This window comes from Schistocerca americana, chromosome 7, assembly GCF_021461395.2.
Source record: "Schistocerca americana isolate TAMUIC-IGC-003095 chromosome 7, iqSchAmer2.1, whole genome shotgun sequence".
Lineage (NCBI taxonomy): Eukaryota > Metazoa > Arthropoda > Insecta > Orthoptera > Acrididae > Schistocerca > Schistocerca americana.
In genome coordinates this window covers 360,826,475-360,848,083 of record NC_060125.1, presented here as the reverse complement: position 1 = coordinate 360,848,083, position 21,609 = coordinate 360,826,475, and the positions used below count along the sequence as shown (strand labels likewise).

Here is a 21,609-nt window from a genome sequence, read left to right as displayed (position 1 = left end):
GGAACTAAAGCTGTGAGGTCGGGGCGTGAGTCGTGCTTGGGTAGCTCAGATGGTAGAGCACTTGTCCGGGAAAGGCGTAGGTCCAGAATTCGAGTCTCGGTCCGGCACACAGTTTTAATCTGCCAGGAAGTTTCATATCAGCGCACACTCCGCTGTAGAGTGAAAATCTCAATCTCGAAACATCCCCCAGGCTGTGGTTAAGCCATGTATCCGCAATATCCTTTCTTTCAGGAGTGCTAGTTCTGCAAGGTTCGCAGGAGAGCTTCTGTAAGGTTTGGAAGATAGGAGACGAGATACTGGCGGAACTAAAGCTGTGAGGTCGGGGCGTGAGTCGTGCTTGGGTAGCTCAGATGGTAGAGCACTTGTCCGGGAAAGGCGTAGGTCCAGAATTCGAGTCTCGGTCCGGCACACAGTTTTAATCTGCCAGGAAGTTTCATATCAGCGCACACTCCGCTGTAGAGTGAAAATCTCAATCTCGAAACATCCCCCAGGCTGTGGTTAAGCCATGTATCCGCAATATCCTTTCTTTCAGGAGTGCTAGTTCTGCAAGGTTCGCAGGAGAGCTTCTGTAAGGTTTGGAAGATAGGAGACGAGATACTGGCGGAACTAAAGCTGTGAGGTCGGGGCGTGAGTCGTGCTTGGGTAGCTCAGATGGTAGAGCACTTGTCCGGGAAAGGCGTAGGTCCAGAATTCGAGTCTCGGTCCGGCACACAGTTTTAATCTGCCAGGAAGTTTCATATCAGCGCACACTCCGCTGTAGAGTGAAAATCTCAATCTCGAAACATCCCCCAGGCTGTGGTTAAGCCATGTATCCGCAATATCCTTTCTTTCAGGAGTGCTAGTTCTGCAAGGTTCGCAGGAGAGCTTCTGTAAGGTTTGGAAGATAGGAGACGAGATACTGGCGGAACTAAAGCTGTGAGGTCGGGGCGTGAGTCGTGCTTGGGTAGCTCAGATGGTAGAGCACTTGTCCGGGAAAGGCGTAGGTCCAGAATTCGAGTCTCGGTCCGGCACACAGTTTTAATCTGCCAGGAAGTTTCATATCAGCGCACACTCCGCTGTAGAGTGAAAATCTCAATCTCGAAACATCCCCCAGGCTGTGGTTAAGCCATGTATCCGCAATATCCTTTCTTTCAGGAGTGCTAGTTCTGCAAGGTTCGCAGGAGAGCTTCTGTAAGGTTTGGAAGATAGGAGACGAGATACTGGCGGAACTAAAGCTGTGAGGTCGGGGCGTGAGTCGTGCTTGGGTAGCTCAGATGGTAGAGCACTTGTCCGGGAAAGGCGTAGGTCCAGAATTCGAGTCTCGGTCCGGCACACAGTTTTAATCTGCCAGGAAGTTTCATATCAGCGCACACTCCGCTGTAGAGTGAAAATCTCAATCTCGAAACATCCCCCAGGCTGTGGTTAAGCCATGTATCCGCAATATCCTTTCTTTCAGGAGTGCTAGTTCTGCAAGGTTCGCAGGAGAGCTTCTGTAAGGTTTGGAAGATAGGAGACGAGATACTGGCGGAACTAAAGCTGTGAGGTCGGGGCGTGAGTCGTGCTTGGGTAGCTCAGATGGTAGAGCACTTGTCCGGGAAAGGCGTAGGTCCAGAATTCGAGTCTCGGTCCGGCACACAGTTTTAATCTGCCAGGAAGTTTCATATCAGCGCACACTCCGCTGTAGAGTGAAAATCTCAATCTCGAAACATCCCCCAGGCTGTGGTTAAGCCATGTATCCGCAATATCCTTTCTTTCAGGAGTGCTAGTTCTGCAAGGTTCGCAGGAGAGCTTCTGTAAGGTTTGGAAGATAGGAGACGAGATACTGGCGGAACTAAAGCTGTGAGGTCGGGGCGTGAGTCGTGCTTGGGTAGCTCAGATGGTAGAGCACTTGTCCGGGAAAGGCGTAGGTCCAGAATTCGAGTCTCGGTCCGGCACACAGTTTTAATCTGCCAGGAAGTTTCATATCAGCGCACACTCCGCTGTAGAGTGAAAATCTCAATCTCGAAACATCCCCCAGGCTGTGGTTAAGCCATGTATCCGCAATATCCTTTCTTTCAGGAGTGCTAGTTCTGCAAGGTTCGCAGGAGAGCTTCTGTAAGGTTTGGAAGATAGGAGACGAGATACTGGCGGAACTAAAGCTGTGAGGTCGGGGCGTGAGTCGTGCTTGGGTAGCTCAGATGGTAGAGCACTTGTCCGGGAAAGGCGTAGGTCCAGAATTCGAGTCTCGGTCCGGCACACAGTTTTAATCTGCCAGGAAGTTTCATATCAGCGCACACTCCGCTGTAGAGTGAAAATCTCAATCTCGAAACATCCCCCAGGCTGTGGTTAAGCCATGTATCCGCAATATCCTTTCTTTCAGGAGTGCTAGTTCTGCAAGGTTCGCAGGAGAGCTTCTGTAAGGTTTGGAAGATAGGAGACGAGATACTGGCGGAACTAAAGCTGTGAGGTCGGGGCGTGAGTCGTGCTTGGGTAGCTCAGATGGTAGAGCACTTGTCCGGGAAAGGCGTAGGTCCAGAATTCGAGTCTCGGTCCGGCACACAGTTTTAATCTGCCAGGAAGTTTCATATCAGCGCACACTCCGCTGTAGAGTGAAAATCTCAATCTCGAAACATCCCCCAGGCTGTGGTTAAGCCATGTATCCGCAATATCCTTTCTTTCAGGAGTGCTAGTTCTGCAAGGTTCGCAGGAGAGCTTCTGTAAGGTTTGGAAGATAGGAGACGAGATACTGGCGGAACTAAAGCTGTGAGGTCGGGGCGTGAGTCGTGCTTGGGTAGCTCAGATGGTAGAGCACTTGTCCGGGAAAGGCGTAGGTCCAGAATTCGAGTCTCGGTCCGGCACACAGTTTTAATCTGCCAGGAAGTTTCATATCAGCGCACACTCCGCTGTAGAGTGAAAATCTCAATCTCGAAACATCCCCCAGGCTGTGGTTAAGCCATGTATCCGCAATATCCTTTCTTTCAGGAGTGCTAGTTCTGCAAGGTTCGCAGGAGAGCTTCTGTAAGGTTTGGAAGATAGGAGACGAGATACTGGCGGAACTAAAGCTGTGAGGTCGGGGCGTGAGTCGTGCTTGGGTAGCTCAGATGGTAGAGCACTTGTCCGGGAAAGGCGTAGGTCCAGAATTCGAGTCTCGGTCCGGCACACAGTTTTAATCTGCCAGGAAGTTTCATATCAGCGCACACTCCGCTGTAGAGTGAAAATCTCAATCTCGAAACATCCCCCAGGCTGTGGTTAAGCCATGTATCCGCAATATCCTTTCTTTCAGGAGTGCTAGTTCTGCAAGGTTCGCAGGAGAGCTTCTGTAAGGTTTGGAAGATAGGAGACGAGATACTGGCGGAACTAAAGCTGTGAGGTCGGGGCGTGAGTCGTGCTTGGGTAGCTCAGATGGTAGAGCACTTGTCCGGGAAAGGCGTAGGTCCAGAATTCGAGTCTCGGTCCGGCACACAGTTTTAATCTGCCAGGAAGTTTCATATCAGCGCACACTCCGCTGTAGAGTGAAAATCTCAATCTCGAAACATCCCCCAGGCTGTGGTTAAGCCATGTATCCGCAATATCCTTTCTTTCAGGAGTGCTAGTTCTGCAAGGTTCGCAGGAGAGCTTCTGTAAGGTTTGGAAGATAGGAGACGAGATACTGGCGGAACTAAAGCTGTGAGGTCGGGGCGTGAGTCGTGCTTGGGTAGCTCAGATGGTAGAGCACTTGTCCGGGAAAGGCGTAGGTCCAGAATTCGAGTCTCGGTCCGGCACACAGTTTTAATCTGCCAGGAAGTTTCATATCAGCGCACACTCCGCTGTAGAGTGAAAATCTCAATCTCGAAACATCCCCCAGGCTGTGGTTAAGCCATGTATCCGCAATATCCTTTCTTTCAGGAGTGCTAGTTCTGCAAGGTTCGCAGGAGAGCTTCTGTAAGGTTTGGAAGATAGGAGACGAGATACTGGCGGAACTAAAGCTGTGAGGTCGGGGCGTGAGTCGTGCTTGGGTAGCTCAGATGGTAGAGCACTTGTCCGGGAAAGGCGTAGGTCCAGAATTCGAGTCTCGGTCCGGCACACAGTTTTAATCTGCCAGGAAGTTTCATATCAGCGCACACTCCGCTGTAGAGTGAAAATCACAATCTCGAAACATCCCCCAGGCTGTGGTTAAGCCATGTATCCGCAATATCCTTTCTTTCAGGAGTGCTAGTTCTGCAAGGTTCGCAGGAGAGCTTCTGTAAGGTTTGGAAGATAGGAGACGAGATACTGGCGGAACTAAAGCTGTGAGGTCGGGGCGTGAGTCGTGCTTGGGTAGCTCAGATGGTAGAGCACTTGTCCGGGAAAGGCGTAGGTCCAGAATTCGAGTCTCGGTCCGGCACACAGTTTTAATCTGCCAGGAAGTTTCATATCAGCGCACACTCCGCTGTAGAGTGAAAATCTCAATCTCGAAACATCCCCCAGGCTGTGGTTAAGCCATGTATCCGCAATATCCTTTCTTTCAGGAGTGCTAGTTCTGCAAGGTTCGCAGGAGAGCTTCTGTAAGGTTTGGAAGATAGGAGACGAGATACTGGCGGAACTAAAGCTGTGAGGTCGGGGCGTGAGTCGTGCTTGGGTAGCTCAGATGGTAGAGCACTTGTCCGGGAAAGGCGTAGGTCCAGAATTCGAGTCTCGGTCCGGCACACAGTTTTAATCTGCCAGGAAGTTTCATATCAGCGCACACTCCGCTGTAGAGTGAAAATCTCAATCTCGAAACATCCCCCAGGCTGTGGTTAAGCCATGTATCCGCAATATCCTTTCTTTCAGGAGTGCTAGTTCTGCAAGGTTCGCAGGAGAGCTTCTGTAAGGTTTGGAAGATAGGAGACGAGATACTGGCGGAACTAAAGCTGTGAGGTCGGGGCGTGAGTCGTGCTTGGGTAGCTCAGATGGTAGAGCACTTGTCCGGGAAAGGCGTAGGTCCAGAATTCGAGTCTCGGTCCGGCACACAGTTTTAATCTGCCAGGAAGTTTCATATCAGCGCACACTCCGCTGTAGAGTGAAAATCTCAATCTCGAAACATCCCCCAGGCTGTGGTTAAGCCATGTATCCGCAATATCCTTTCTTTCAGGAGTGCTAGTTCTGCAAGGTTCGCAGGAGAGCTTCTGTAAGGTTTGGAAGATAGGAGACGAGATACTGGCGGAACTAAAGCTGTGAGGTCGGGGCGTGAGTCGTGCTTGGGTAGCTCAGATGGTAGAGCACTTGTCCGGGAAAGGCGTAGGTCCAGAATTCGAGTCTCGGTCCGGCACACAGTTTTAATCTGCCAGGAAGTTTCATATCAGCGCACACTCCGCTGTAGAGTGAAAATCTCAATCTCGAAACATCCCCCAGGCTGTGGTTAAGCCATGTATCCGCAATATCCTTTCTTTCAGGAGTGCTAGTTCTGCAAGGTTCGCAGGAGAGCTTCTGTAAGGTTTGGAAGATAGGAGACGAGATACTGGCGGAACTAAAGCTGTGAGGTCGGGGCGTGAGTCGTGCTTGGGTAGCTCAGATGGTAGAGCACTTGTCCGGGAAAGGCGTAGGTCCAGAATTCGAGTCTCGGTCCGGCACACAGTTTTAATCTGCCAGGAAGTTTCATATCAGCGCACACTCCGCTGTAGAGTGAAAATCACAATCTCGAAACATCCCCCAGGCTGTGGTTAAGCCATGTATCCGCAATATCCTTTCTTTCAGGAGTGCTAGTTCTGCAAGGTTCGCAGGAGAGCTTCTGTAAGGTTTGGAAGATAGGAGACGAGATACTGGCGGAACTAAAGCTGTGAGGTCGGGGCGTGAGTCGTGCTTGGGTAGCTCAGATGGTAGAGCACTTGTCCGGGAAAGGCGTAGGTCCAGAATTCGAGTCTCGGTCCGGCACACAGTTTTAATCTGCCAGGAAGTTTCATATCAGCGCACACTCCGCTGTAGAGTGAAAATCTCAATCTCGAAACATCCCCCAGGCTGTGGTTAAGCCATGTATCCGCAATATCCTTTCTTTCAGGAGTGCTAGTTCTGCAAGGTTCGCAGGAGAGCTTCTGTAAGGTTTGGAAGATAGGAGACGAGATACTGGCGGAACTAAAGCTGTGAGGTCGGGGCGTGAGTCGTGCTTGGGTAGCTCAGATGGTAGAGCACTTGTCCGGGAAAGGCGTAGGTCCAGAATTCGAGTCTCGGTCCGGCACACAGTTTTAATCTGCCAGGAAGTTTCATATCAGCGCACACTCCGCTGTAGAGTGAAAATCTCAATCTCGAAACATCCCCCAGGCTGTGGTTAAGCCATGTATCCGCAATATCCTTTCTTTCAGGAGTGCTAGTTCTGCAAGGTTCGCAGGAGAGCTTCTGTAAGGTTTGGAAGATAGGAGACGAGATACTGGCGGAACTAAAGCTGTGAGGTCGGGGCGTGAGTCGTGCTTGGGTAGCTCAGATGGTAGAGCACTTGTCCGGGAAAGGCGTAGGTCCAGAATTCGAGTCTCGGTCCGGCACACAGTTTTAATCTGCCAGGAAGTTTCATATCAGCGCACACTCCGCTGTAGAGTGAAAATCTCAATCTCGAAACATCCCCCAGGCTGTGGTTAAGCCATGTATCCGCAATATCCTTTCTTTCAGGAGTGCTAGTTCTGCAAGGTTCGCAGGAGAGCTTCTGTAAGGTTTGGAAGATAGGAGACGAGATACTGGCGGAACTAAAGCTGTGAGGTCGGGGCGTGAGTCGTGCTTGGGTAGCTCAGATGGTAGAGCACTTGTCCGGGAAAGGCGTAGGTCCAGAATTCGAGTCTCGGTCCGGCACACAGTTTTAGTCTGCCAGGAAGTTTCATATCAGCGCACACTCCGCTGTAGAGTGAAAATCTCAATCTCGAAACATCCCCCAGGCTGTGGTTAAGCCATGTATCCGCAATATCCTTTCTTTCAGGAGTGCTAGTTCTGCAAGGTTCGCAGGAGAGCTTCTGTAAGGTTTGGAAGATAGGAGACGAGATACTGGCGGAACTAAAGCTGTGAGGTCGGGGCGTGAGTCGTGCTTGGGTAGCTCAGATGGTAGAGCACTTGTCCGGGAAAGGCGTAGGTCCAGAATTCGAGTCTCGGTCCGGCACACAGTTTTAATCTGCCAGGAAGTTTCATATCAGCGCACACTCCGCTGTAGAGTGAAAATCTCAATCTCGAAACATCCCCCAGGCTGTGGTTAAGCCATGTATCCGCAATATCCTTTCTTTCAGGAGTGCTAGTTCTGCAAGGTTCGCAGGAGAGCTTCTGTAAGGTTTGGAAGATAGGAGACGAGATACTGGCGGAACTAAAGCTGTGAGGTCGGGGCGTGAGTCGTGCTTGGGTAGCTCAGATGGTAGAGCACTTGTCCGGGAAAGGCGTAAGTCCAGAATTCGAGTCTCGGTCCGGCACACAGTTTTAATCTGCCAGGAAGTTTCATATCAGCGCACACTCCGCTGTAGAGTGAAAATCTCAATCTCGAAACATCCCCCAGGCTGTGGTTAAGCCATGTATCCGCAATATCCTTTCTTTCAGGAGTGCTAGTTCTGCAAGGTTCGCAGGAGAGCTTCTGTAAGGTTTGGAAGATAGGAGACGAGATACTGGCGGAACTAAAGCTGTGAGGTCGGGGCGTGAGTCGTGCTTGGGTAGCTCAGATGGTAGAGCACTTGTCCGGGAAAGGCGTAGGTCCAGAATTCGAGTCTCGGTCCGGCACACAGTTTTAATCTGCCAGGAAGTTTCATATCAGCGCACACTCCGCTGTAGAGTGAAAATCTCAATCTCGAAACATCCCCCAGGCTGTGGTTAAGCCATGTATCCGCAATATCCTTTCTTTCAGGAGTGCTAGTTCTGCAAGGTTCGCAGGAGAGCTTCTGTAAGGTTTGGAAGATAGGAGACGAGATACTGGCGGAACTAAAGCTGTGAGGTCGGGGCGTGAGTCGTGCTTGGGTAGCTCTGATGGTAGAGCACTTGTCTGGGAAAGGCGTAGGTCCAGAATTCGAGTCTCGGTCCGGCACACAGTTTTAATCTGCCAGGAAGTTTCATATCAGCGCACACTCCGCTGTAGAGTGAAAATCTCAATCTCGAAACATCCCCCAGGCTGTGGTTAAGCCATGTATCCGCAATATCCTTTCTTTCAGGAGTGCTAGTTCTGCAAGGTTCGCAGGAGAGCTTCTGTAAGGTTTGGAAGATAGGAGACGAGATACTGGCGGAACTAAAGCTGTGAGGTCGGGGCGTGAGTCGTGCTTGGGTAGCTCAGATGGTAGAGCACTTATCCGGGAAAGGCGTAGGTCCAGAATTCGAGTCTCGGTCCGGCACACAGTTTTAATCTGCCAGGAAGTTTCATATCAGCGCACACTCCGCTGTAGAGTGAAAATCTCAATCTCGAAACATCCCCCAGGCTGTGGTTAAGCCATGTATCCGCAATATCCTTTCTTTCAGGAGTGCTAGTTCTGCAAGGTTCGCAGGAGAGCTTCTGTAAGGTTTGGAAGATAGGAGACGAGATACTGGCGGAACTAAAGCTGTGAGGTCGGGGCGTGAGTCGTGCTTGGGTAGCTCAGATGGTAGAGCACTTGTCCGGGAAAGGCGTAGGTCCAGAATTCGAGTCTCGGTCCGGCACACAGTTTTAATCTGCCAGGAAGTTTCATATCAGCGCACACTCCGCTGTAGAGTGAAAATCTCAATCTCGAAACATCCCCCAGGCTGTGGTTAAGCCATGTATCCGCAATATCCTTTCTTTCAGGAGTGCTAGTTCTGCAAGGTTCGCAGGAGAGCTTCTGTAAGGTTTGGAAGATAGGAGACGAGATACTGGCGGAACTAAAGCTGTGAGGTCGGGGCGTGAGTCGTGCTTGGGTAGCTCAGATGGTAGAGCACTTGTCCGGGAAAGGCAAAGGTCCAGAATTCGAGTCTCGGTCCGGCACACAGTTTTAATCTGCCAGGAAGTTTCATATCAGCGCACACTCCGCTGTAGAGTGAAAATCTCAATCTCGAAACATCCCCCAGGCTGTGGTTAAGCCATGTATCCGCAATATCCTTTCTTTCAGGAGTGCTAGTTCTGCAAGGTTCGCAGGAGAGCTTCTGTAAGGTTTGGAAGATAGGAGACGAGATACTGGCGGAACTAAAGCTGTGAGGTCGGGGCGTGAGTCGTGCTTGGGTAGCTCAGATGGTAGAGCACTTGTCCGGGAAAGGCGTAGGTCCAGAATTCGAGTCTCGGTCCGGCACACAGTTTTAATCTGCCAGGAAGTTTCATATCAGCGCACACTCCGCTGTAGAGTGAAAATCTCAATCTCGAAACATCCCCCAGGCTGTGGTTAAGCCATGTATCCGCAATATCCTTTCTTTCAGGAGTGCTAGTTCTGCAAGGTTCGCAGGAGAGCTTCTGTAAGGTTTGGAAGATAGGAGACGAGATACTGGCGGAACTAAAGCTGTGAGGTCGGGGCGCCAGTCGTGCTTGGGTAGCTCAGATGGTAGAGCACTTGTCCGGGAAAGGCGTAGGTCCAGAATTCGAGTCTCGGTCCGGCACACAGTTTTAATCTGCCAGGAAGTTTCATATCAGCGCACACTCCGCTGTAGAGTGAAAATCTCAATCTCGAAACATCCCCCAGGCTGTGGTTAAGCCATGTATCCGCAATATCCTTTCTTTCAGGAGTGCTAGTTCTGCAAGGTTCGCAGGAGAGCTTCTGTAAGGTTTGGAAGATAGGAGACGAGATACTGGCGGAACTAAAGCTGTGAGGTCGGGGCGTGAGTCGTGCTTGGGTAGCTCAGATGGTAGAGCACTTGTCCGGGAAAGGCGTAGGTCCAGAATTCGAGTCTCGGTCCGGCACACAGTTTTAATCTGCCAGGAAGTTTCATATCAGCGCACACTCCGCTGTAGAGTGAAAATCTCAATCTCGAAACATCCCCCAGGCTGTGGTTAAGCCATGTATCCGCAATATCCTTTCTTTCAGGAGTGCTAGTTCTGCAAGGTTCGCAGGAGAGCTTCTGTAAGGTTTGGAAGATAGGAGACGAGATACTGGCGGAACTAAAGCTGTGAGGTCGGGGCGTGAGTCGTGCTTGGGTAGCTCAGATGGTAGAGCACTTGTCCGGGAAAGGCGTAGGTCCAGAATTCGAGTCTCGGTCCGGCACACAGTTTTAATCTGCCAGGAAGTTTCATATCAGCGCACACTCCGCTGTAGAGTGAAAATCTCAATCTCGAAACATCCCCCAGGCTGTGGTTAAGCCATGTATCCGCAATATCCTTTCTTTCAGGAGTGCTAGTTCTGCAAGGTTCGCAGGAGAGCTTCTGTAAGGTTTGGAAGATAGGAGACGAGATACTGGCGGAACTAAAGCTGTGAGGTCGGGGCGTGAGTCGTGCTTGGGTAGCTCAGATGGTAGAGCACTTGTCCGGGAAAGGCGTAGGTCCAGAATTCGAGTCTCGGTCCGGCACACAGTTTTAATCTGCCAGGAAGTTTCATATCAGCGCACACTCCGCTGTAGAGTGAAAATCTCAATCTCGAAACATCCCCCAGGCTGTGGTTAAGCCATGTATCCGCAATATCCTTTCTTTCAGGAGTGCTAGTTCTGCAAGGTTCGCAGGAGAGCTTCTGTAAGGTTTGGAAGATAGGAGACGAGATACTGGCGGAACTAAAGCTGTGAGGTCGGGGCGCCAGTCGTGCTTGGGTAGCTCAGATGGTAGAGCACTTGTCCGGGAAAGGCGTAGGTCCAGAATTCGAGTCTCGGTCCGGCACACAGTTTTAATCTGCCAGGAAGTTTCATATCAGCGCACACTCCGCTGTAGAGTGAAAATCTCAATCTCGAAACATCCCCCAGGCTGTGGTTAAGCCATGTATCCGCAATATCCTTTCTTTCAGGAGTGCTAGTTCTGCAAGGTTCGCAGGAGAGCTTCTGTAAGGTTTGGAAGATAGGAGACGAGATACTGGCGGAACTAAAGCTGTGAGGTCGGGGCGTGAGTCGTGCTTGGGTAGCTCAGATGGTAGAGCACTTGCCAGCGAAAGGGAAAGGTCCTGAGTTCGAATCTCGGTCCAGCACGCAGTTTTAATCTGCCAGGATGTTTCAATGTTATGGATGTTCTATGAACTGAGACGAGGCTGTACTCCTGGAACGTTACCGGGGATATGGTTATTGCCACGTTTGAGCAGCCAGCAGCGAACGTCGCGCCGAAAGTGGTTCGGTGAATGACAACACCACAAACAGGCGTGTCACGACGTCTTTTTCGGCGAGTCCCAGTTCTGTGTACAGCTTCAAGGTGGACGTAACCATGTGTGAAGACTCCGAGGAGAACGATGTTGCCCGATTCGTCATCGTCATAGGGCCACAGTGCCTGGTGTGACGGAAAATGAGTACACAGTAGAGACACTAAGGAACTAAAGAGGAATTAAAGACATTAGCTGTCAGTGGTAATTGATTTATATCAGTGGGGTAAGTTGAAAATCTGTGCCGGACCATTGTTAGAACCAAGGTCTCGTGGTTACTAGGCAGTTGCGCTGACCAATACGCCACATGGACACCGCCGCAGCTGCACAAACTACCGCAGCATGCCTCCCGTTAGACCCAAATTGTCAACTCATACCGCACACTACTGATGTAGTACTCTTGGGCATCAGCCTCATTTACCGCGGACTCTCGTCGATTCCCATTAGAGTTCGATCTTCGTGTGCATCTGTACTGAAGGGATCATTGACTACCATCACCTTAATTCTATAAGTGGTGTCCGTTCTTTCGGATATTAATGGTCCTTGTGGTCATCGAAGGACCAGTTGGACTTCAGATCGATGATAATGATGAACCCGGGATAATGATGAATCCGGGTCTCTGAAAGCCTTTCTGACGATTGCTCGGTCTTCACGTTCTGTCGTCTCTCTAGATCGACCGCTTCTCTACTGATGCTGTGTTCGGCTACTGTTCATCCATTCTTGCCAACGTCATCGAATAGTGGCATCACTCCTATTAATATGTCGAGCGATTTGCCAATTATACTAACCGGCTTCTTTGAGTCCAACTACGCATGCTCTTTCAAATGCGGACAACTCTATACCTGTGTGCAAGACATAGTTACTGTCCAAATGAGTACAAGGATTGAGGTTCGCGAAGACTTTATGCTCTCGCATCGAGGTGTCTCCTGTTTACTATACGTTCCAGCTACACGGTGAAATTGCGCTACAGCATCACATATCCATCCATCGACCGTCAAAGTTTACAATTTTGCATTTTCCATTGATATCTGTATGAACATAAATTTGTGACAAATTTTCAATCTTCTTCGGGGTGCGCCGTTTCTTTGTCTTAGAATATATTTAATGAATGACGATTCACTTTATTTGCGTTTATGATACTGTGATGGTTTCACAAGCCACGAACTCTTAAGAAATCCAACAGGAACTTACGTCTCTAAGTGGATGTCAGAAATACTCAAGCACGCGCATTCAACCAGCAAAATCGTGATACAAATAGAACGTTGAAAGTATCTTAGCTTGATGACGAGTGACAAAATAAATTCTGCTTGAAAAATCTTGATGTCATACTGGACTGACCTCTTATGTTTAGGCAAAATTGCCTCAATATAAGTACCAACCTCTTTCAAAAGTTTAGCTGTAAAAGCCTGGGGGCACATACCTCAGATCTTGGAACACCAGACTTGTTACTCTCTCTTCTAAAGCCAATTATTATGTTTCAGTAGGGGGAGGGGGGTGTATCATTTTACACAATCGCTGATGTACTCCTCTCAACCCAACAGTAGTCCATCACCAACACGAGTGGCATCACAGCGATTAATGTACAACTAGATTAAGAACTAAAACCTAACTATGGATTGAAATCAAACTAGAGTCTCTATCTGGAAGATTAACAACAGCAAATAGTGTATCAAGAGGGGAATACCATACCTTCATTGCCGAATACTGATGTGGAGTCAAGATCCCAGACTTCTGTAGGACCCAAGGTTCAATTGACACTTGAAACTAGAATGAAATTTTCACTCTACAGCAGAGTGTGCGCTGATATGAAACTTCCTGGCGGATTAAAACTGTGTGCCGGACCGAGACTCACACTGAGTTTCATTTACAATATTTTAAACAGAAAAAATTAAAAAACTGCAAAAAGAATTTGGAAAAATAGGACTGAACTCTAAAGAAAATGACAGAGTGCATAACAATTTCTGAGAGCCATAACGACAAGGAGATCAAACTTCCTTGGTCAAGGAATTCACATAAACGCCGACAACCTGAAAAAAATGGCTATGACACTCATCTGGGAACTCAAAGGCAAGCACAAGTGGATTAGGATTAGAGAAGTGGCTAAAAATTTAAATCCCATCAACTGAGGTGATATATTTTTTTCTGTATCTGGTTTAGGAGTCTTCCAGTTCTGGAATGAGTACCTTGGGTTTCCCCTAAAGTAGCGACCCTGCTAGGATCCCAACCGAAGGTGGCGATGTTGCTTTGCACCCACTGCAACGCCAGCACCTGGTCTTTGAGGCCAGCATTGCCTGGGATATCGTCGTTTTGCAGGCTCAGGAAGCCTGCCACATGCCAACAACACATAAATCTGTCACACATAAACTAATAGACATCAACTGGCTTGTTTATTTGATATACAAGTTCCTTGTCATATAGTTTCTGAACTTTTTGCACTGAAAAACAAAAACCAAAAAATTAAGCATAGAAAAAAGAATGAGACAGAAAACTAACCATAGTAGTCCAGTTAGCCACACCTGATAGATGACTCTTTATGGTTTCTTTACCTGCTGCATTCAGAGTTATCAGTAACGATTTTTTAAAGGTGCTGGTAAAGATGTAGGATATTACAACATATTATTATACCAGGGAGGACAATGTGATTCATAAATCTTTAGAATCAAACACATATGGCTTTGGGCTTGTACAACACATTAAAGTTTAATACATATTTTCGGTTTTCAGTTGACAACGGTGCACCACTTCTTGTAGTGGAATACTTTGCCCAGTACATCACCAGCCATATGTTCCATTTGCTGACATGTTATTTGAGGACATCTTGACATGCGAATTTGAGTGTGGGATTGAAAATTTATTAGACACCTAAAATGTCTCAAATATTGGAGAAAAAGTGCACAATCACTATCATAATAAATGAATCCGGACTTATTCTGGACCATGTGTAGAGCAGTTCATTCAAATGATAGCAGAAGACTCGAACTTATGAAGTGGTTTTTTGTGCCAACATGGAAACAAATCCAAAATATGAGTGTTATAGTACTGTTCCCTTTGAGTAATGATTTTCTTTTCTGTAGCTTTTGAAATGTCTCACCTTTCGCATTATGCCCTCAATGTAGAGGAAAGATGTATGTCCTCTGAGTCTTTCATAGCAATATGCCTGAATAAGATCTTGAGCTGCATCATTTGGAATAAAATACTCGAGTTTTCCATTTCTACCTCCACATCGTCGTCAGTAATAAAAACCACTGACTGTGGGGGCTGGCGCGGTTCCCGCTTATACAGGCACGATTGCAGCATCCGGCACTAGTCATAGAGGGGAGTAATGTGGTCTGTGCGGAAGGCGAGTTAGGTGGCTCATAGCAGCTATGCCCCGCCGCGGGACCGAGTTACGTCAAGTGGCAGGAGTGGCCGGCCCAACGTTTGAAACGCCTAAGAATATGGATGCAAAATTTTATTATTGTTTCGTTATTTCATTACAGTACGTATGGCGTGAAAGCAGTGGAAATTTATATCCACCATATAAATATTGCTAAGATGTGCACGTCACACTGAAATAATTCCCTTTCCATAGAGATGCTCTGCTAATCTGCATATATTCTTAGATGCTAGATAATATTGCCTTCATCACCTGACTGTTGTAATATGAATTTGACTCGACTGTGGGAACCTTTGTAAAATTTTTTTATAGGGAAGATGTCTGGGTAGAGCGAACTGCAAATATCACGACGTTATGCAGAGGGTATGGAATAAACGAAATTGGATCGTGGATGATTGTGACTGTGTCCTTTGATCGGATAAACCATTTTTCTTCTTACATAAGTTCGACAGTCGTGTCTGGATAGTCATCATCCAGGCGAACGACAACTCGAAACTTACACTGCACCAGGGACGCAGGCCGGTGAGGGAAGTATTGTGATATGAAGAACACTAGCTTTGCACTGGACGTGTGAAAATAATCGAAGGCACCACGATAGCTGTGAACTAAGTAAATGTCGTTGCGTTCCACCTGCAACCCTTCATACTTCATGCCTGCCTCGTCAGGGATGGCGTCTTTCAGCAGCATAGCTGTCCGCGTCACCAAGCCAGAATCGTGCCACAGTGGTCTGAGATGCTCCTTTCTTGTCAAATTCATCTTATCAGAACCCGAGACAAGACATTTAGGACGGCATAGGGCGCCAGCTCCACGACTACAAACAACTGACACACAATTTACAGGGATTCCATTCCCAGTGCGCAGAAATTGTGCAGGCACATCCAAAAACTTAACGGGGACTTGTCGTATCCGTGTCATGCCGAATCGCTGCTGCATTGCTTTCCAAGGGTTGACCAATATATTATTAAGCAAGCGGCCTAAATGCACATCGGTGTGTAGAATGTGCGCTTGGACGCCAGCGCATCATGCACAGCTTTATGGTGCAATGTTCTGAGTTTTCACTCATCTCTCACTTTTTTTGCGAATTCTGTTTCTTTCTTAAGTCCATTTTGTACCTGTTTTCTTCGCAGTCGATTCTCCGACTGTACTTGTCATCTGTCAAAATTTCCTATGTACTAGTTTCTGTGTAAAACTTCAAAATAATTTATCTGGACTATTTCTAGATCGTCTGCAGCCTGCCGAGTCCCGATTATAGCATTCGGTTGTTGTATGTACGAGTGTATTAACATTTCTTGAATAACTCTTGTTTATGGGACTTTGAGGATGATTCCATAAGATTTCAATCCTCTTTTCCGAATCTCAGCTACGAGGTTGAAAAATTTTTCTGCTGTTTCCTTGGATTTTACGTTATAGCCATCTTTCACTCTGATTAGGAAGAGAATCTTTTTATGACCCTCTTTCTGGATGTTTGCTATGCCACCTTTTATGTGAACTGTAAGATTTTCGCAGGCATACGAGGCTTCTGATTCGATGACTACGTTGTGGTGATCGATTTTTGTATGCGTGTACGTGGATTTCTGTAGACTAATTCCCTGTTCTGTCTTTTTCTCCCATAATAGGATCGAGGAGTCCATCTAGGTACACTATGTGATTAAAAGTATCCACACACCTGGCTGAAAAAGCCTTGACGGAGGAGATAGAGAAGATTCAAAGAAGAGCGGCGCGTCTCGTCACATGGTTATTTGGTAACCGTGATAGCGTTACGGAGATGTTTAATAAACTCAAGTGGCAGACTCTGCAAGAGAGGCGCTCTGCATCGCGGTGTAGCTTGCTCGCCAGGTTTCGAGAGGGTGCGTTTCTGGATGAGGTATCGAATATATTGCTTCCCCCTACTTATACCTCCCGAGGAGATCACGAATGTAAAATTAGAGAGATTAGAGCGCGCACGGAGGCTTTCAGACAGTCTTTCTTCCCGCGAACCATACGCGACTGGAACAGGAAAGGGAGATAATGACAGTGGCACGTAAAGTGCCCTCCGCCACATACCGTTGGGTGGCTTGCGGAGTATAAATGTAGATGTAGATGTAGACAAGTTCGTGGCGCCCTCCATCGATAATGCTGGAATTCAATATGGTGTTGGCCCACCCTTAGCCTTGACGCCAGCTTCCACTCTCGCAAGCATACGTTCAATCAGGAGCTGGAACGTTTCTTGGGGAATGGCAGCCAAATCTTCACGAAATGTCGATGTAGGACGGTGAGACCTGGCACGAAGTCGGCGTTCCAAAACATCCTAATGGAATTCTATAGGATTCAGGTCAGGACTCTGTGCAGGCTAGTCAATTACAGGGATGTTATTGTCGTGTAACCACTCTGCCACAGGCCGTGCATTATGAACAGGTGCTCGATAGTGTTGAAGGATGCAATCGCCATCCCCGAATTGCTCTTCAACATTGGAAAGCAAGAAGGTGCTTAAAACATCGGTGTAGGCCTGTGCTGTGATAGTGCCACGCAAAACAACAAGGGGTGCAAGCCCCCTCCATGAAAAACACGACCACATCATAACACCACCGCCTCCGAATTTTATTGTTGGCACTACATATGCTGGAAGATGACGTTCACCGGGCAATCGCCATACCCACACCCTGCCAACGGATCGCCACGTTCTGTACGTGATTCGTCACTCCACACGACGTTTTTCCACTGTTCAATCGTTACGCTCCTTACACCCAGCGAGGCGTCGTTTGAAATTTACCGGAGTGATGTGTGGCTCATGAGAAGCCGCACGACCATGAAATCCCAGTTTTCTCACCTTCCCCCTAACTGTTGTGGTACTTGGGTCCTGATGCAGTCTGGAATTCCTGTGTGATGATCTGGATAGATGTCTGCCTATTACACATTACGTATCTCTTCAACTGTCAGCGGTTTCTGCCAGTCAACAGACAAGGTCGGCCTGTACCCTTTTGTGCTGTACGTGCCCCTTCGTGTTTCCACTTGACTATCACATCGGAAACAGGGACCTAGGAATGTTTAGGAGTGTGGAGACGTATGACGTCTGACACAAGTGACATCCAGTCACCACGTTCGAACTCCTTGAGTTCCGCGAAGCGCCCTGTTCTGCTCTCTCACGATGTCTAGTGACTACTGAGATCGCTGATATGGAGTACCTGGCAGTAGGTGGCAGCAGAATGCACCTAATACGAAAAACGTATGTTTTTGAGGGTGTACGGATACTTTTGATCACATAGTGTACCTTAAAGACGGAGCACTCTCGAATTTTTGGGCAATTCTTGGACTTTGTGGACAATTTTTGCACGTCTAGGTTCCTGCACATTATTTTTTTGAGCGTATTATCTATTTGTTTGATTGCAGTAGTCTCGTCATTTTCTGCTATGGTCAAACAGTGGTAGTGATGCGTAACACACCATCATCAATACTTTTCTGTGTATGGATTGTAAGATGACGATTTTTCTTTTTTTGTGTCCTATTTCGGAATTGCACTAAACTTTGCTGATTTTATCACTCTAAGTGATTTTCTGTAGGACCAGAATCTTTTGGATTTCATAGCTAACGCCTATACCGTCATTGTATCCCATAAAAGGGAAAATAAAATGATTTACTTACCAAGGGCACCGAGACGATAGGTTGTTGTCACCAACATAACTCCCTTCTCCACGAAATAGTGTGGAGTGTCGTTGAAGGAAAAACCGCTGGTGAAGGCGCCACCGTGGATATAGACCATGACGGGGTAAGGACCACTAGCAGTAGCCGGCACATAGACATTGAGGTAGAGGCAGTCTTCGGAGCCGTCATAGTTATTCTGGGGGCACCCACGCGCGAAGGACAGCGCGTCTCGAAGCCCGGACCACGAGGGAGCCGGCTGAGGGGCCTGCGCACGTCAGCACACGCGTCAAGCAGCACCTAGCAAGACCAGTCGCTACTGCCATACATATATGCACAGTAAGACGTATTTATACAGACATTTAAATATTAACACAGTTAAACATAGCTATTCTACGTTGACACAAAGAAAGATTCGCAACAGCAAAAAATAATTAATGTGGAGTAGAAAAATTTCGGGAATACATTTGTCTACGTAATGCATTTACGTGATTAACATTGCGAGATCACAGGTTAATGTAAGTGCGAGATAAGCAGTTTCAAATATGAAAAGCTGGTACAGTAATAACCTTTGTAACCGCCCGAATACTGAATGCAAGCATGCAAATGTACATTCATTGTGTTGTAGAGGTTCCGGATGTATGTTTGTGAGATGGAGTTCCACGCCTGTTGGATTTGGTTGGTTAATATATGGACGGTTCATGCTGTTTCTGTATGACGCTGGAGTTATCCGATGATGTCCCGTATGTGCTCTAATGAAGGCGGGTCTGGTGATCGAGCAGGCCAACATTTGGAAACTCTGCACAGCGTGCGGTATGTGGGCGACCGTTATCCTGTTGGAAAACACCATCTGGAATGTTGTTCACGACTGGCCTCACGACACGTCAAATGGCCAGATTGACGTACAGATTTGCAGTCAGGGTGCGAGGGATAGCCACGAGACTGTTCCTGCTACCATTCGGAATCGCAACCCACATCATAATTCCAGATGTAGGTCCAGGATGCCTTGCACGTAGACAGGTTGGTTACACGCCGTCTACTGGACTCCTTATAACCAACACTGGGCCATCACTGGTAACGAGACAGAACCAGGTTTCGTCAGACAACACAACAATGCATCTTGGCCTCCACTGAGATCTCCTTTGACACCATTGAAGCCTCAAACGGCGGTGTTTTACGGTCATTGGAATGCACGCTATAGGGCTTCTGGTTCGGGGCTGTTCTCGAAGCAACCGATTTGTAACAGTTTGTTGCATCACTGTTGTGCCAACTGCTGCTGAAATCGCTGCTACAGAGGCTGAATGATACGCCAGAGCCATATGCCGAACAAGATGGTCTACCATCCTGGTAGTGCCACGTGAACGTCCGTCTTTTTACGGTCGCAAATTCTCATGACCACCGCAGCCAGCAATCACGTACAGTGGCTACATTCCTGCCAAGTCTTTCTGCAGTATTGCAGAAGCAAGCCCTATTACACGATCTAGTTCAATCTCAGTGAGGCGTTTATAATGGCCTTTTTTTCGCCTTGAAGGCATTCTTGACTAATATCAACTCACCATGTCCAGTGTCAAAGGTAACTGACGCTCACAACCGTTACAGCGTGTGTTTCAAGCAAACCGGATTTGCATCCTCATAGTGGTGCTACTAGCGACACTCTTACGCCACTGGCTCGAAATCTGAGTAGACATTATATTTCAGATGTTCCGGCGTACCAACTTTCGTGTATGTGTCACAACTCCTTTTTACTGTTAAGATTTTGTCCCATCAGGGTATTTGCAAATCTTGAGGCAAAGAGCAAGCTTTAATGCTTACGAGGGATATTCGGGAAGCAAGGCCCGATCGGTCGCGAAGTGGAAGCGACAGTGAAAATGGGATGAAGCTTTGCGCAGATGTGTTAGACAGTGTCTCTGCCGCGCGGGATTAGCTGAGCGGTCGTGGGCGCTGCAGTCATGGACTGTGTGGCTGGTCCCTGCGGAGGTTCGAGTCCTCCCTTGGGCATGGGTGTGTGTGTTTGTCCTTAGGATAATTTAGGTTAAGTAGTGTGTAAGCTTAGGGTTAAGTCCCATAAGATTTCACACACATTTGAACATTTGACAGTGTCTCTAGTATGTCGATCGCGTCACCCCGCTCTTTTCAGTTCTGGGCACACTGTGAGCATGTAAAGATACTCAGAACAGTAGTCTCTCCCGCCAGGTATGGATGCCCGCTGGGAGGTTTCGCCTGACTTCTTTCAACTCCACATAAAGTAACTTTCATGCATATTCTTCATCATGACAGTTCTCGACCGAACACCGCAGGGGCAATGAGGTCGCTTGTGCAGCGTTTTCGATGGGATGTTTTTGATTACCCACCAAACAGCCCAGATTTGGCTTCCTCGGATGTTCATTTCTGCTCACAAGTACTACTGGCTACGAAGACAATATTTTGGTACAGACAATGAACTGCAAACCAACGCAGAGGTGTGGCGGATATCACAAGCGGCGGCCTTCTATGACGAGGCTATAGGAATGTTGGAGTCAGCCTCCTTAGCTCAGTGGTAACGTGCTTGTGTTCCATGCAGCGGGTCTGGGTTCGATTCCCGACCGGATTGAAGATTTTATCCGCTTGTGGACTGGGTTCTGTGTGTCCTCATCATCATTTCATCCTCATCGCCAGCGCGCAAGTCGCCCAATGAAGAGTCGACTGCAATGAAACTTGCACATGGCGGTCGAACTGCCCCCGATGGGACCTCCCGTCCAATAGGGCCATAAGATCATTTCATTTCTTTGGAAAGTTGGAACAGCGCTACGACATACGTCTAAGTTGGAGCGGTGACTATGGACAGAAGTAGATGGAATGTATAGCAAACTGTTCAAAATATAACACTTTTGGTTTTCACTATGGTTTTTCATTTCACGGACAATAAGACCTTACTTTCCGAATAGCCCTCGCTTATTTTCCGCTGAGGAGCAGGTCAGATGTTGAAGTGAGGATGCGTGGACGCAGAACGGTTAGCCTGTACTGAAAGGTGTAGTCCACTTAGTGGTCCAGTGACGACTGTACAGAAAACAGCATGCGGTAAATTTATGTCACGCGTTTGTGGGAAGACTGTTTGACGCAGACAAAGGACAATTAAGACACTACACTACGTACATAGTAAAGTACGAATGATCACAATATCTGTACTTACACCCCTAATGTGCTGTATAGTGTGTACAGTGCACTACTGATACCAGGCGGGCATGTGAACATCCACCTCTGGCGTAAATCATGGCAGAGAAGTGGTGAGTACGTGCCAGTCGGTTGTATGGAACCAGCGCAGTAAGCAGGGACGACGTGGAGACGGTGCAGAATGTCAGGGAGAAGCTGTTATGTTTGTTTGTGCCGATGACTTCACCGACAATGAAGTTGCAGGATGTGAGAGTGAATCAATGAGGACTGCCCAATTTGGCTACGAGAAATGGTGTAGGGGAGACCGGGGCGGAACGGCCCGCCTAACGTTTGCCACAAATTTTGGAGGTCTCATTGACG

General features: G+C 48.0%; 1 protein-coding gene across 1 annotated transcript in view; it reads right to left on the bottom strand.

Annotated features, from left to right (window-relative positions):
* LOC124622932 (probable N-octanoylanthranilate hydrolase AqdA2) overlaps positions 1–21,609 on the bottom strand; it is a 68,932-nt gene that overhangs the window by 38,155 nt on the left and 9,168 nt on the right. The window contains exons 2-3 of the mRNA XM_047148723.1: positions 18,103–18,367; positions 13,292–13,432 (exon numbers count right to left, since the gene is read on the bottom strand). Of these exons, the coding sequence (XP_047004679.1) occupies positions 13,292–13,432; positions 18,103–18,367 (406 nt within the window). The remainder of the gene's footprint in view (positions 1–13,291; positions 13,433–18,102; positions 18,368–21,609) is intronic.